The 16,485-nt window shown below is 36.4% G+C and overlaps 1 protein-coding gene across 1 annotated transcript in view; it reads right to left on the bottom strand.

The window, feature by feature from the left end:
- Positions 1 to 16,485, bottom strand: part of RDX (radixin) — an 82,339-nt gene that overhangs the window by 48,923 nt on the left and 16,931 nt on the right. The window contains exons 3-5 of the mRNA XM_061144394.1: positions 8,452 to 8,535; positions 3,595 to 3,690; positions 2,788 to 3,062 (exon numbers count right to left, since the gene is read on the bottom strand). Coding sequence (XP_061000377.1) covers positions 2,788 to 3,062; positions 3,595 to 3,690; positions 8,452 to 8,535 — 455 coding nt within the window. The remainder of the gene's footprint in view (positions 1 to 2,787; positions 3,063 to 3,594; positions 3,691 to 8,451; positions 8,536 to 16,485) is intronic.

The raw sequence follows: 16,485 nt of genomic DNA on the forward strand, positions 1-16,485 counted from the left end.
AACATGCATATCTAGCTCTTTTCAAGAGAGAGGGATAGTATCTGTGGGGCTAACTATTCCTATCAGCAAACTGCTAACCTCTACTGTGGGAGACCAGATTGCTTATCTGGGTTTTTCAGTACAAGGATTATAAACATCCATCAAAATCATTAAATTTATGTGTTTGATTTAGGTTCACCAAGTAACATGATTACTAATTTTCCCCCAGGCACTTAAGTGATAAAAGTTTGTTATATACTATACATGGAATCTGGCTTCCCTCCTAGTTCAGTTGGTAAAAATCCACCTAAAATGCAGGAGATCCCAGTTTGATTCCTGGGTCAGGAAGATCCGCTGCAGAAGGGATAAGCTACCCACTCCAGCATTCTGGCCTGGAGAATTACATGGACAGTCCATGGGGTCGCAAAGAGTCGGACACGACTGAGCAACTTTCACTTTCATACATGGAATAAAATCAATGACTGAAAGTATCTCCTCCATTCTAAACTAAAAACTTAGTATTCTGACATTATGGATTTCTTTTAAACTTAGATAACTTGAATGAATCCTCCTGAGACTAACAACCTGAAGGACACCTGACTGGACCTTCAAAGTTAAAAACCAAATCTTGAGCAGCAGGTGCTACCTTTCTTCTTCCTAAATAGATTGGGTTTCTCTAGGTCTCACAGACTAGAGAACAAACTTATGGTTGCTGGGAGGAAGGGATAATTAGGGAGTTTGGGATGGACATGTATACACTGCTATATTTAAAATGGATAACCAACAAGAACCTACTATACAGCACATGGAACTCTGCTCAGTGTAACGTGGCAGCCTGGATAGGAGAGGAGTTTGGGAGAGAATGGATGTATGTATATATATGGCTGAGTCCCTTCTTTGTTCACCTGAAACTACCACTATGCTGTTAACCAGCTATATTCCAATACAAAAATAGAAAGTTTAAAAAAAATAATTTTAAAATTTAAAAGAAAAAAAAACTCATCTGAAATGCAATTCTACTACACTGGTAATCAATTACTCCATTCAATGCTTACAAAATCTGAGACACTGAATTTTGGGTTGGACCAATAGTTATGAACAGACTAACAAGTATCTCACACTCCTGTTTCTTTCAGTGAATAATATATAATATATACTATTAAAACTATTATTGTTATAAAATTAAAGAGCAGAAGAGTACATAACATTTAATGATCAATTACTAAATCTACTGTACTTAATGGTACCTATAAAGCACACAGCAACAGAATATAATTTACTAACCAAAATTAATTGTTAATGCTACAACCAAAGGAACTTAATAATAAAAATAGACCTAAAGTAGTTTTGATTTCTTCATATTTAGTACCTACAAAAAAGAAATTACACTTAAGAGCTTAAATGAGGAAGTGATAGAGAACTTAAATTTTAGGTTAATAATATGCAGTTCTGCCTTTAAATAGAAATTTTAAATTCAGGAATCTGTGCAAATAGTAATAATTTCTCTGGATTCTAGAGAGAAGTCCCTATGTACATTCTAACATCAGGGTCATGTATACCACTACCATTAAGAACTGAAATGTTCAAAAGTAATATTTGATGTAATTTCTAGATTTTATAAATACTACTACCAACTAACAGTTGTATCACACTTTACAATTAGGACTGTAAAGCACACAGTTCATGAACTGTAGTCATAAACATAGGCTGACAGAGCAGAACTGTTACCCTCATTGTGCAGAGTGAGACACTAGGGCCACACAATTGGCAGAGGGTAGAATCGGCATTTAAAACCAAGGCCTGCTAATGATGCTTTCCTGCAGCATGCTCCCTTGAAATAACTGTCATATTGAAACCGAGTCTCCCGAAAGCAAGTTCTCCTACTGAGTATTTATTAACCTCTACATGCAAAGCTTCTTTGCCTTTCCTTGCCCCCTCTGACTTCAGTCCTGTGCTAACTGAACACTTAATCAGCCAACAGCCAGATGACTAAAGCTGCTGTTGTCAGTAACACTATTAACTGCTACTATACTAAAACTGCTATTATAGGTATCATCAGTAATGTACAAACTCAGGTTATTTAGCAGACCCCCCCAGTCACGGGCCACCCAGCCAGAGAATCTTAAACCACAGACTTCTGACTCCCAAGCTGTCATGAAACCATGATTAATTCTAGCCCCTTTGTTCTTTCCCTTTAGTAAGCACCTAACTCAAAGATCAGGTGGGAGTGGATCTGAGACTCGTCTCTCACTCCCTTGTTTGGTACCCTGCAATAAATGCTGTACTTTCCTTCACCACAAACAGGTGTCAGTCGATTGGCTTTCCTGCGTCTGGGGAACAGACCCGAGTTCCGAACAGGCAGTAGTATGCTGCAGATGGGAACAGAGCACTAGACTAAGAGTCCAATAACCAAGCTTAAAAAGTCTTTTGGAAAGTTAGAAATTTAATTTTAATTCTATGGAGGAAATGTGGCCTGGAACTTACTATTTTCAAAAACATTTATTAAGCAACGGTCTACCTGCATGAGAATTTTTACTAATAAGTAGTAAGTCATGCCTCCTCAAGCCCAAATTATGACTGCCTCCACTTACTGCTTATCTGTGAGAATGAGGAGAGACAAAATGTTTAAGTAATTACAGAGTATATAAATCTATGTAGCTTCTGGGTCATAACTTTTTAAAGTATATCCTAACCCAACTGGCAACTTAAAAATCTAAAAACAACAACAACAACAAAAAACACAACCATTTACAAACTTCTAAAATATGATTTTTCAGAGACTATAGCGTAAAAGCATGCTTCACTTACCGCTGGGGGAGGAGTCTATCATTAGCCAGGTAGCCTGGTTTATGAATCTCTTTATTATAATCTCCATACTTGGCTTGGACAGCATAAGAAGCCAAAAGAACTGCAGTTTCTGGTGGACAATATATCTCATCATTTAATATAGCTTCCTTAACTTGCAAGAAGAAAAGTCTCTGGGTTATTTCTTGAATTAATTCCTCAGAAACATCTTCAGGAAAGAATTTAGCTCTAAATTTGAATTGCAAAGGATTCTCTTTTTTAACATCTTGCTGTGTCACCTGTAATAGTAATTTCAAATATATTCAATAAAAATCTTAGGTTCACAATAACTGACCATAGTCACATAATATTCTCTTTTGGTACAAAATAGGATATAAAACATAAGATTCTAAATCTATTAAGTAAGATTTTAAACCTGTAATAAATGTGAGAAAAAGATTCTATGCTTATGAATGTGACTGATAACTCACAGATCCTAATAAATAACCTAATTGAAATTTCTCCAGAGCAACTTATCCTGAAGATGTTTAAATTAAGATCAAAGTACTAAGCAATACCTTATAGTATTTCCTACTGCTGAGTTGTCAAATAGGAAAAAAATGAACATTTCTGTTTTTGAAGATGCTATGGTGATGGTACCTTAGTAAATTAAAAGACATGACTCCTCTAATGATTCACAGAGATAACTATAAAAGAGGTTTAAAATCAGTCAGACTCTGAGTTTTTCTCGCTCAGTCTGATTTAACATGATCAAGATTAACTTCAAAGCAACTTAATTATTAGCTAGATATGTTATCATACACAGTTTACCTTTTTATTTAGTTTAAGCCATGTAGAATAGCCCTTGCTGTCCATGTACTGCAGCCCAAAAAACCAGACTTCACGCAAACCAACTGTTTTCACCACCTTAAAAAAAAAAGTTCAGTTCAACACTCACATTGTCACCAGAAGGCACTATACTTCAAAGGAAGAACAAAACCACATGGAAATTATAGTGAAGATCTTTCCTAAATTTAACATACTAATTAAAGGAATACTCCTAAAAATTTAAGTCCAGGTTTTGTTTATTAAATTCCATAATGTCATTTCAACCTTATCTGATCCACTCTTCCATGTGCCTTTTCCTTCTCATCTGCCAACATGACCCTAACAGATAAAAAGAAGAATCTGGGCAAAAGACACAGAGCTGTCCTAATCCCACTTTCCTATTTCAGTTTACCCTTCCCCCAACCCAAATTATACTATCAAGTAGTATAATTGATAGTATACAATTATATAGTATACAATTGATAGTATACAAACAAACAGTATCATTTTGGTACGAAGACTCTCTGAGGACCTGTAAATGCCATGCCTCAGGCTATCCAGCTGCTGCTTTCACCTTCATTCCTACGTCCCTTCACTCAGCCTCATATATTCTATGTTCCACTCTCACTGAGCAAGAAACCATTCTTGGAACATGCCATAAATTTTACCCTTCTATACCTTTGCTCATGCTTCTTCCCCTTCCTAGAATGTTTCTTCTGTACTTTTATTTTTCTTTGCTTTTCTTCTATATCTTTACCACCTGTTAAATAATGTATTCTTCAAGGCCCAACTCCAGAGAAGGCAATGGCAACCCACTCCAGTCTTCTTGCCTGGAGAATCCCATCGACGGAGGAGCCTGATGGGCTGCAGGCCATGGGGTCGCTAAGAGTTGGGCACGACTGAGCGACTTCACTTTCACTTTTCACTTTCACACATTGGAGAAGGAAATGGCAACCTACTCCAGTGTTCTTGCCTGGAGAATCCCAGGGACGGGGGAGCCTGCTGGGCTGCCGTCTATGGGGTCGCACAGTCGGACATGACTGAAGCGACTTAGCAGCAGCAGCAGCAGCAAGGCCCAGCTCAACTAACATGCTTCTGTGAATGAAGCTTTCCTATCATCTAGACAAAATTAATCACTTGGTCCTTAGTAACTCCACAGTATTTATACTGCTGCTTAAACTTATTTTATCATAATTAATTATTATTAGTAGAGTGTCTATTTACCCTCCTTGGCTGTTTAAAACTAAGGAAAAGATTACTGCCTTATTCATCTTAATATCCATGTCATTTCCAAGAATGACTAGCCTGTAGTAGGTACCCAAGAGTACTACAGAGTAACTAAAGTGGTAAGCTAGGATTATTAACTCACACTCAGGATTAGGCCAACAAAAGCATATTTTTAAATCTATATTTAAAATGAGGGAGGTGAGAGTTTATTAGGACTTTAAAAGCTTTACAAAAAGATTCAATATTAGTTCTTAAGTAGTAAACATTCTTGGTTTAAAATAAATAATAATAAAAAATATTTCTTCTAAAATAAAAATCTAAAAACATGCCAGGCTTTTGGTTTCAAGATGGTAAATGGAACCCTTCGGTTTACTTTCCCTCTTGAAAAAATTTCACTGAAATGACACATACAAAAATTAAAAATAAGAAAAAAAATTTAGCTGTGGGAAAAAAAAAAATTTAGCTGTGTCATGAAAGGTTACCACATTAAAAAAGAGAGAGAGAGAAATCTCTGAATGATATGGTATATAAATACCCACAGTGATAGCAAAAGCTGATCAATGCCAAACAACCAAAACTTGAACGTGGACAAAGGAGACCCCAGAAAATTTAACTTTGGCAAAAGATAGGCTGTCCCAACAGAGCCACAGAAAATATTTCAGCTCAGAGTAGCAGAAACAAGAAATGTCAAGAGCAGTACCAAAGCAGCAAGCCTTAGTTTTGTCTCCAGGCTTTCTGTGAGTCACAATGCTGCTAAGTAAAAAAGGGATCTGCCAGTGGGGCACAAGGGACAGCCTCTTAACTTCAGACTGTCACAACACACACCAGAAAAGTAAGAGACCACAGCTGTGAAATTCCTTAACAGGCTCCATCTTTCCCTATTTCTGAAAGTCTTCTAGCAAACTTTATTTTTATTTATTTTTTTTTTCTAGCAAACTTTAAATCATGCATCCACAAGTAAAAACATATTGTAACTACAATATATGCATATTTATCTATGTTATACATATGCTATCACATTAATACATCAGAAAGCCTATCCTAAAAAATTAAAAGATAAAAATACAAACATTTTTACTATTTTTTTCTTGCATTGTAACAGATGACGCTGAGTACTATTCTAATCCCATAGGGGTAGTACTATTCTAACCCCATAGGCATAAACTGGAAGAGGCAGCCAGTGAAGAAAAAGTCAGCAGGTAGCAAACCAAAGGATCTCACAAACTCAACCAGAGCCCCTCCACAAGGCAGATGGGGGGTTCAAGCTGACATCCTAATCAGAAGTGAGGTTTTCCTATAGGTAGATTCATCTGAGAGAACTCCTGCCCCTTGGTCTGCTGGTCTGACTCTGAACCTACTGACCTTGACCTGACAGCTAGCTCACCCACATACTCAACTTCACCCTAGGTAACACCAGATTTGGATCTGGAATTTGGGCTCAAGTTGCCAAGATACAGAACAGGGACTACAAGAATTAACTGCTGAGACAGGCTGGAACAGACAGCAACACTCTTTAACTTAGATTTATAATATGAAATGTGTGTGTTTGCGTATCAACCACTGTTCTACATAGTTTACACTTCTGAAGTCTCAATTAATTCTGACAAAAACCTTGTGAAGGAATAATGTTACCATCATCGTAACTGTACAAATGAGAAAAATGAGACAAAGAAAGTAATTTGTATGAAGTCAAACAGCGACATCTGGGACTCTACCTCTAGCAGTGTGGTTCCAGAGCCCACATTTTTCAACTAGTACACATTACTGCATCATAAAATATGTAGTTTCCTTTTCCCTGGTATCTAAACTAAAGCAATTCTGCTTAGGAAAAAAACATTTTATTTCTCACTAACCAATACCAAAAAGGCCCATGTGCTAATTTGTTTTTGACTAACACAAAACATTTTGCTCACTATAAATAACATTTCAATTTGCTATGAGTACAGTAAATGCTAACTCTATCCACATTTTTATTTAAGTAAGATAGCTTATGTACTTACAAACACGAGACCTAGAAGAATCAACAGAAGTATTAGTTCACAAAAGTAAAATACCTATAACATAAATTGCATGCAATTGCTTACAATGATGCCTTAAAAAATTGCTCACTCACAACAAAAAAATTCTTTCATCTCCAAAAAGATTTTATCTGGGCATTCAAGCTCATTAATTATCTAATTAGTAGATTAAGTTTATTAGCTAGTCAAGGGAAGAAACAACTTCCCAGGAGTTTTAAATTTTTATTTCATCATATTTGGGATCAGTAGGTAATTAGTATGTTATTTATTGCTGTAATACCAGGAACTGTCCCATTTCCTAAGGTCAATAGTTAGCATGACCACAGACTACTGCTCCCCTGATCATAAGTTCATGTAAAAGTTCTTGTAAAAGTTCATGTAAAAGCTACCTCCTCCTTTCTGCAATCAATTCGCTTCTTAAACACTTGACCCCTAGTCACCAATCTCTTTCCTCCTTTTCTCAATAAAACTTGACTACTTAAATCATTATATACAGCTTTACCTGGGGAGCCTCAATAAAAGTACTAATAGTTTAGAATAGGTCCCAGACAATCAAACAGAATCTCTAGAGGTGGTTTCCAGACACTGCTTTATCTTTCTCTTTAAAACTCCCCAGGGTGGCTCAAGTGCACACTCAAGAGTGATAAAAAGGACAAAATCAGTAGTTCAAGTTCTTTAATATGACATCCATGTTCTAACTCCAGGCTAGCATATTAAGAGCCTAGGACATCAAACTGCTATCACGGCCCTATTTATAGCTTATGCCTTTGCTCCTGCCATCTCCTTGAAACCCAAGTTCCCCTGCCGAGTTTATGATTAATCTCTCTATCCAACTTTACTCCCTTTCTTGTCCCCTCTGACCTTAATCCTGTGCTAACTGAACACTAATCAACCAGAGTCAGATGGCCAAAACTGCTGCCATTGTTGATAATACCAATAATGTAGTAAAACTGCTCTTGTATCATCATACATCATCATTAACACACAGGTTACTTCTCCAGGGCAAGATAAGCCAAGAGACCCTCGGATAACGAAACCAGAGACATCCTAACCAAACCAAAACTACAATTAAGAAATGTCACAGAAATATCACATAATGATTAACCTCAGCTTCTTTGTTCTTTCCCTTCTATAAAAAAGCCTCTAACTCAAAGACCAAGTTGGAGTGCATCTGAGACTTGTCTCCCACTCCCTTGCTTGGGGCCTTGCAATAAGCGCTTATTCCATGCAAACTCTCACTGCTGAGTCTGACTTTCTGTACACTGGACACACAAGCCCATTGCTCATTTACCCCCTCTGTCTAGGATCTCCACCTATTCCACTCATGGACTATGGAGAATATCATTGAATTCCTTTTAGTCCTCATTACAATGATTTTCATATCAGATGTTTAATAAATACCTAATAATTATTTTTTTAAAGTCCCATCTCTCAAATCTAGGAATAAGAAAGACCATCCCTACAGTTGTTCAAGACATCTGAACAAGTACTGTGAAAAATTCCAAATGCTACATTGTAGCATTTTAAGTAAAGGTATAGAAAAACACAGAAAGAAGTATGCAATAGCATGCACACTATGGTGTCAAAATTGCATACTTCATGTAGTGAATGATACCTGGTCAAAAAGCTGTTTGCCAGTTGTGTTGGGCTGAATGGCAAATTCCAGCTCAGCATCCATCGTTGTTACTCTTACATTGATCTGCAATAAAAACAAAAGGTATAATCAGTAGAAAAAAGAAAATACTTAAGTATAATGTCAGGCATGAGAAAATATTTAAGCAATTAAAAAACAACTCAATGCAGCTAATATTTTCTTTACTGATACTTTATTTATATTTTTGATTTATTGAATACTTAACATACAAGAGGTGCCAGGCCTGGTGCTTTTCACATACTTATTTAGTTTCTACAACAATAGCAGGAGATATGTGCATTTCCACAGAAGTGTTCATTTATATAAAAAAACTCTTTGTCACTTGCCCAAGAACACACAGATACTAAAAAACAGGGCAGGTATTTAACTGAGGTACAACTCCAAATTCTTTGAATGTCATTCACTATTCCATATTTCTTTCAACACAAAAATCAAATATTTAGTTTTATTTATACTGCAAACGTATTCTTTATAAAAAGCATTCATCTATTGCCTTTTACTTGCTAGACTTTTTCAAATTCTAATTTTTATATGTAAATACCTTCCTAGGTTAATATCTGACCACAAATGTAACATGCTTAACCAAAGTAATTTTTATTCCAGAACAGCATCTTCACCTAGAATCCACCGTGACATGGTAAAAACCTATCTTTTAACTCACACTAGAACTCTAAATCAGACTTATTTCCCCTTATCTTTAACTCATTCTAAAAACCACATGTACCTCTACACATGTACTTTTATCTGAAATACTTTCTCCAATCAAAGATATCTTATAGAGCTCCTTCTTTATAATAATTTAGGAAATATTAATACACATAAAATATATGCAACATATATAGACAATGAAGTATAATAAAATAAACAATGGTAATATAATAATAAATACATATTTGGCCTTTATCCTGGTTCCCAGCAGAGGTCCTAAAATCCTTGAAATTCCCTGAGTAATAGATGTGAGAGGATTTTCTGTTATTCATAACAAGCTCCTTTCAACCATACCAGAGTTTATGCTAATGGGTGACTCTAGATGGGCCCTAATAGCTTTAGAATGGGGGCCAGTACCCAGAGAAACCAATCATGCCATTAGAGGACTGAACCTTTCAGCCACCCATCCCAACTACCCAGGAGGGTGAACGGTGAGGAAAGAGAGCTGATCTCCAAGGTCCAATGATTTAATCAATCATGCCTATGAACTGGAGCTCCATAAAACCCTAAACAAAGGGGTTCAGAATGCACCCACTTGCTGACAGGGTGGTGCATCGCAAACTCCACAAAGACAGAAACAAGCTACTCAGGACTCTTCTGGACCTCGTCCTCTAAATCCGTACTCTTTATAGTTTCCTTTACATTAACCAGTCAGTAACAGCAGTAAAGTGTTTCCCAGAGTTCTGTGAGCTGTTAAAGCATATTACAGAACCTGAAGAGGAGACTGTAGGAATCTCCAAACCTTAGCCAAGTTAGCCAGAAGAGAGAGTCACATGCATTAGCTTCAGCAGTCTAGTGGTCTGGGCCCTTAATCTCTGGGGTTTGCGTTAACTCTGGGTAGCTGTGTCAGAATATACTAAACTGCAGGACACACAGCTGGTGTCCACATAGAACCCGGGAACTGATTGGTATGGAAAACCCACACATCCAGTATCAGAACATTTTGAATTACGAAAGTGTTTTCCTTTACCCATAAATCTACCATTCAACTTAAAAACTAGAAATGACAAAGCAGTGTCACCAGTGTATTTCTCCTTTGTGAATTTCTGGGACCCCAATCTCTACAGGTAAGCACTAACCTAAATTTTCTGTTTGTGATCCTCTTAGTGTTTTTTAAAACAATTGTGCTATCACAAATGTAGGTATCTATGGTAAAATATTATTTAGTTTTTGATTTTTAACTGTTTTGTTATTGTTCAGTTGCTAAGTCATATCTGACTCTTGCAACCCCATAGACTGTATGTAGTCTGCCTGGCTTCTCTGTCCATGGGATTTTCCAGGTAAGAATACTGGAGCAGGCTGTCAGTTCCTTCTCCAGGGGATCTTTCTAAAATTGTACAGTACCTGCTAATAAAGTCTTCCTTGATGTGGACAACGATTACAATATGTATTTACTTTATGAAAATACATCAGCAGCACACATATTCTTTTGCATATGTATATTCTAATTCAATAAAAAGTTTAAACAAAAATTTTGCTAAACTATAATTTGCCTTTTCAGTTATATTTCTAAGACTCATTGATGTTTTTGTTAGTAGTTGCAATTCATTCATCTTTATGCGACTAGAGAGTAATTCATTTATCATTTTCCTATCAATTGACATTGAATTGTTTCCAATTTTTTGGTTATTAAGAACAAAACTGCTGTGAACGTTCTTGTACACATCTCCTAGTACAAGTGTCTGAGTTTCTCTAGAAGTATAACTTGGAAGAACCCCTGGGTGACAAACTACACACCTTCAACTTTACAACGTATGTTGAATTGTCTTCTAACACAACAGCATCAATTTACACTCCCACCAACAGTGAATAAGAATTTCTGCTGCTCTGTATTTTCACTAGTAGTTATCAGATTTGCTAATGTTTAACAACCTAGTAGGTATAAACTGATATCTCAATATGTTATTAATATGCAGATTCTTGATTCCTAATGAAGTTGGGAACATTTTCTTATGTGTATATGCAGAATTATAAGACAGCCCTCATGACTTCCCCAACCCCTACAGTTTACTCCCATGATTACATTAACTCTACATGATAAAAGGGATCTTGAAGATGTACTTAAGGTTACTAATCAGTTGATCTTAAGATAGGAAAATTATTGTGGGTGAATCTGAATTAATCTCACCAACTCTGCAACTCCATGGACTGTAGCCCACCAAGCTTCTCTGAACAGTAAATTACCTTTAACTAAAAAGACAATAATAATGCCCTAGGTTAGAATTTCTCCAATTTCATAGTCTCAGGATCTCCTCATGCTCTTCCCAAAAGCTTTTATCTGAGTTCTCTATCAATATTCACATTAGAAATTAAAACTGAGAAAATTTTAAGATATTAATTTTAAATATAACAAGAATAAACCTATCAGATGTTAACATAAAAAACATCAAGTAGGCTTTTCGGAAAAGCCTACTTATAAGTCTGTATAAAAAAGGCCCAGAAGGCTAACTTCAGAGCTATTTCATTTGATTCTAGGAGTAATTCCATTGCTGTTCAGTCACTAAATTGTGTCAGACTCTGAGCAACACCATGGGTTGCATCATGCCAGGATTCCCTGTCCTGCACTATCTCCTGGAGTTTGCTCATCACAATTAAGTTGGTAAGGCCATCCATCCATCTCATCCCTTTGTCACCCGCTTCTGCCCTGAATCTCTCCCAGGATCAGGGTCTTTTCCAACGAGTCAGTTCCTTGCATCCGGTGGCTGAAGTACTGGAGCTTTAGCATCAGGTCTTCCAGTGAACACTCAGGGTTGATTTCCTTTAGGATTGACTGGTTTGACCCCCCTGCTGTCAAAGGGATTCTCAAGAGAGTCTTCTCCAGCACCACAATTCAGAAGCATCAATTCTTCAGTACTTGGCGTCTTTCAGGTCCAACTCTCACATCTGTACATAACTACTGGAAAAAGCACAGCTTTTGACTAGATGGACTCTTGTCGGCAAAGTGATATCCTTGATTTTTAACATATTATCTAGATTTGTCATAGCTACCCATTCCAATATTCTGGCCTGGAGAATTCCATGGACTAAGTCCATGGGGTCGCAGACAGCTGGACATAAATGAGTGACTTTCACTCCTTCCAAGGAGCAAGCATCTTTTAATTTCATGGCTGCAGTCACCATTTGCAGTGATTTTGGAGCCCAAGAAAATAAAATCTGTCAATATTTCCAATTTTCTCCCATCTATTTGGCATGAAGAGATGGGACCGGATGCCATGATCTTAGTTTTTTGAATGTTGAGTTTTAAGCCAACTTCTTCACTCTCCTCTTTCACTTTCATCAAGAGGCTCGTTAGTTCTTTTTCACTGTCTACCATAAGGGTGGTGTGTCATCCAGCCCAGTGTTTCTCATGATGTACTCTGCATATAAGTTAAATAAGCAGGGTGACAATATAAAAACTTGATGTACTCCTTTTCCTATTTGGAACCAGTCTGTTGTTCCATGTCCAGTTCTAACTGTTGTTTCTTGAGCTGCGTACGGATTCTCAAGAGACAAGGTCAGGTGGTCTGGTATTTCCATCTCTTTCAGAATTTTCCACAGTTTGTTGTGGTCCACCCAGTCAAAGGCTTTGGCATAGTCAATAAAGCAGAAGTAGATATTTTTCTGGAACTCTCTTGCTCTTTCGATGATCCAACGAATGTTGGCAATTTGATCTCCAGTTCCTCTGCTTTTTCTAAATCCAGCTTGAACATCTGAAGTTCACGGTTCACATATTGCTGAAGCCTGGCTAGGAGAATTTTGAGCATTACGTTGCTAGTGTGAGAAATGAGTGCAATTGTGCAGTAGTTTGAGCATTCTTTGGCATTGCCTTTCTTTGATATTGGAATGAAAACTGACCTTTTTCAATTCTGTGGCCACTGCTAAGTTTTCCAAATTTGCTGGCATATTGAGTACTGCACTTTCACAGAATCATCTTTTAGGATTTGAAATAGCTCAACTAGAATTCCATCAACTCCACTAGCTTTATTTGTAGTGATGTTTCCTAAGGCCCACTTGACTTCACATTCCAGGATGTCTGGATCTAGGTGAGTGATCACACCATCATGATTATCTGGGTCATGAATATCTTTTTTGTATAGTTCTTCTGTATATTCTCACCACCTCTTCTTAGTATCTTCTGCTTCTGTTAGGTCCATACCATTTCTGTCCTTTATTGAGCCCATTTTTGCATGAAACGTTCCCTTGATATCTCTAATTGTCTTGAAGAGCTCTCTAGTCTTTCCCATTCTATTCTTTTTTTTTTTTTTTTAAGATTTATATTTTTTTTTCTTTTTTTTTTTATTATTTATTTTTTTTTTTTCCAGTGGGTTTTGTCATACATTGATATGAATCAGCCATGGATTTACATGTATTCCCAATCCCGATCCCCCCTCCCACCTCCCTCTCCACCCGATTCCTCTGGGTCTTCCCAGTGCACCAGGCCGGACCATTCTATTCTTTCCCTCTATTTCTTTGCACTGATCACTGAGGAAGGCTTTCTTATCTCTTCTTGCTATTCTTTGGAACTCTGCATTCAAATGGGAATATCTTTCCTTTTCTCCTTTGCCTTTCGCTTCTCTTCTATTCACAGCTATTTGTTAAGGCCTCCTCAGACAACCATTTTGCCTTTCTGCATTTCTTTTCCTTGTCGATGGTCTTGATCCTCCTGTACTGTTTTCTAAAGTAGCTGTGAATTTCACATTCCTACCAGAAATAAGAGTTCCAGTTGATGCACATCCTTACAGACATGGTCTTTACAGTCTAATTTTAGCCCCTCTAGTAAGGATAAAGTGGCTTCTCACTGTAGTTTTATTTTTCCCTGAGGATCTTTTCAAGTGTTTATTGGCTATTAATATATCTTCTTTTGTGAAGTATCTGCTCAAAGTTTTGGCCCACTTTTTAAAAACTGGGTTGTCTTATTAGAGTTCTAAAAGAACACCACACTACAGTTATTTTCTCCCATTCTGCCTTGCCTTTTCACTTTCTTTCTGCTGTTTTTCAAATAGCAGTTTTTAATTTTGATCATTTTTTTTAAATGCTTCAAACTTTCTGTGTATTATCAAAGAATCTTTGCCTGCCTCACGACTGTAGAAATGTTTTCTATTTTCTTCTAAAAGTTTTATAGTTTGGGGCTTTTAATTTATGCTTATGATCCATTTAGAATTAGATGTGTGTAAATTGTGATATAATGGTCAACATTCATATTCTTCTGTATGGATAACTCTTTGCTACAGCATCATTTCTTGAAAAGAATTTAATTTCCCCATTGAATTGTGTGACATCTTGTTAAAAATATTTAGTAAGAATGTATGTGTAGGTACATTTTTGTTCCACTGATCCTATTATCTAATTTCTCAATACCACACTGTCTTATTTTTGTCTCTTGAAAATAAATGTTGAAATCCAGAAGTGTTAACTGTTCCACCCTTGTTTTTCTTCCAAATCGCTTTAAATATTTCACATAAGTTTTGGTAGTTCCATAAACATTTTATAATCAGCTGTTCAATTTTATCCAAAGGGATGCAACTGCTGGGATTCAACTGATTGGAATTACATTCAACCTACCAATACATTTGGGGAGAACTGGTCTAATAGTATTCTCTAGAAATATCTATGACCAATGTATATTTTTCTATATCCTTTGTTCTTTTTAATTTCTTAAAGGTTTTCAGTGTAGATATTTTTAAACAGTTTCTGAAAACTTATTCCTAAATATTTTATGTTTTTGATGCTGTTACAAATGGAATTTTTTAGATTTTTTTTAATTTTGCTGCTTGTATATAAAACTGATTTTTAAAAAACATAAAACCTTATGTCCAACAATCTTGCTAAATTGTTATTAGTTCCAATAGCTGTTTTGTAAATTCCAGGTTATTTACATAATCATCTGCAGACAGAAAAAAACGTAACCCTTGCTTTCTATTGATTATGCCTTTTATCTTTTTATTCTTCTCGCCCTCCAACAATGCACCTTTTACCTGCTCAATCTTGAAAAGTAATTCAAAAGTGACATTCATGCCAGAAAATTCAAAAAACTAAAAAACAATCATTTTCTTAAAAAAAAAAAAAAACAAAACATACAAAAAAACTGGCCAAAAAGTTCATTAAAAAAAAGAAAAAAAATTTTTTCGTTAGATGAAGAAAGGAACACTGATTCTAGGATAAAAAGATAAACCTCAGTCACAAATTATATAATAATAAAACAAAAATTATATGTACGCCCTTAAATCAAAAACCTAAGACTATATATATGGGCTTCCCTGGCTCAGGCAGTAAAGAATGTGCCTGCGATGCAAGAGACCTGGGTTTGATCCCTGGGTCTGGAAATAGCTACCCACTCTAGTATTCTTGCCTGGAGAATCCCATGGACAGAGAAGCCCGGCCGGTTATAGTCCTTGGAGTCGTAAAGAGCCAGACACGACTGAGTGACCAACACTTCTCATTTTCACAACTGTATGTAACGTCAGCACTGTTACCACTAGTACCAAAGCTAGAATTATGAGAGAATTAATTCTGCATGAATCCTTCTGACCTCTCATCATGTTCTCCTGTGTAACAATCAGTAACTTTCTACTGAGCACTGAATGTGTATGTACTAGGATCTTCTAATCCCCACCAGACTCTCACATACTAATTACATCTCCATTTTACATGTGAGGAAATTAAGACCAGGAGGGACTGAATCTAACAAAGATCAGTCAGATTAAGTGGCAGGGTGAGGATAAGAACTAAGTCTGACCCCACAACCTATGGTAATCTTAATACATACAAGATACTTAAACCTTTATCACTGGCCCATATAACATGTTACTTTAGCCACATAAATTTAAAACAAACAGTAATATCAGTGTCTTTTCCCCCACCAAAACTCTACCATAATATTTTGCCTTGTTCCAAAAAGAACTTGATGCCATTGATACTTTATTAAGTAAGCGGTGTCTGGTCAACCACTTGTAAAAGAATGAAACTAGAACACTTTCTAACACCATACACAAAAATAAACTCAAAATGGATTAAAGATCTAAATGTAAGACCAGAAACTATAAAACTCCTAGAGGAGAACATAGGCAAAACACTCTCCGACATAAACCACAGCAAGATCCTCTATGACCCACCTCCCAGAATATTGGAAATAAAAGCAAAACTAAACAAATGGGACCTAATGAAACTTAAAAGCTTTTGCACTACAAAGGAAACTATAAGTAAGGTGAAAAGACAGCCCTCAGATTGGGAGAAAATAATAGCAAATGAAGAAACGGACAAAGGATTAATCTCAAAAATATACAAGCAACTCCTGCAGCTCAATTCCAG

Source organism: Dama dama, chromosome 1, assembly GCF_033118175.1.
Source record: "Dama dama isolate Ldn47 chromosome 1, ASM3311817v1, whole genome shotgun sequence".
In the NCBI taxonomy this organism is placed as follows: domain Eukaryota; kingdom Metazoa; phylum Chordata; class Mammalia; order Artiodactyla; family Cervidae; genus Dama; species Dama dama.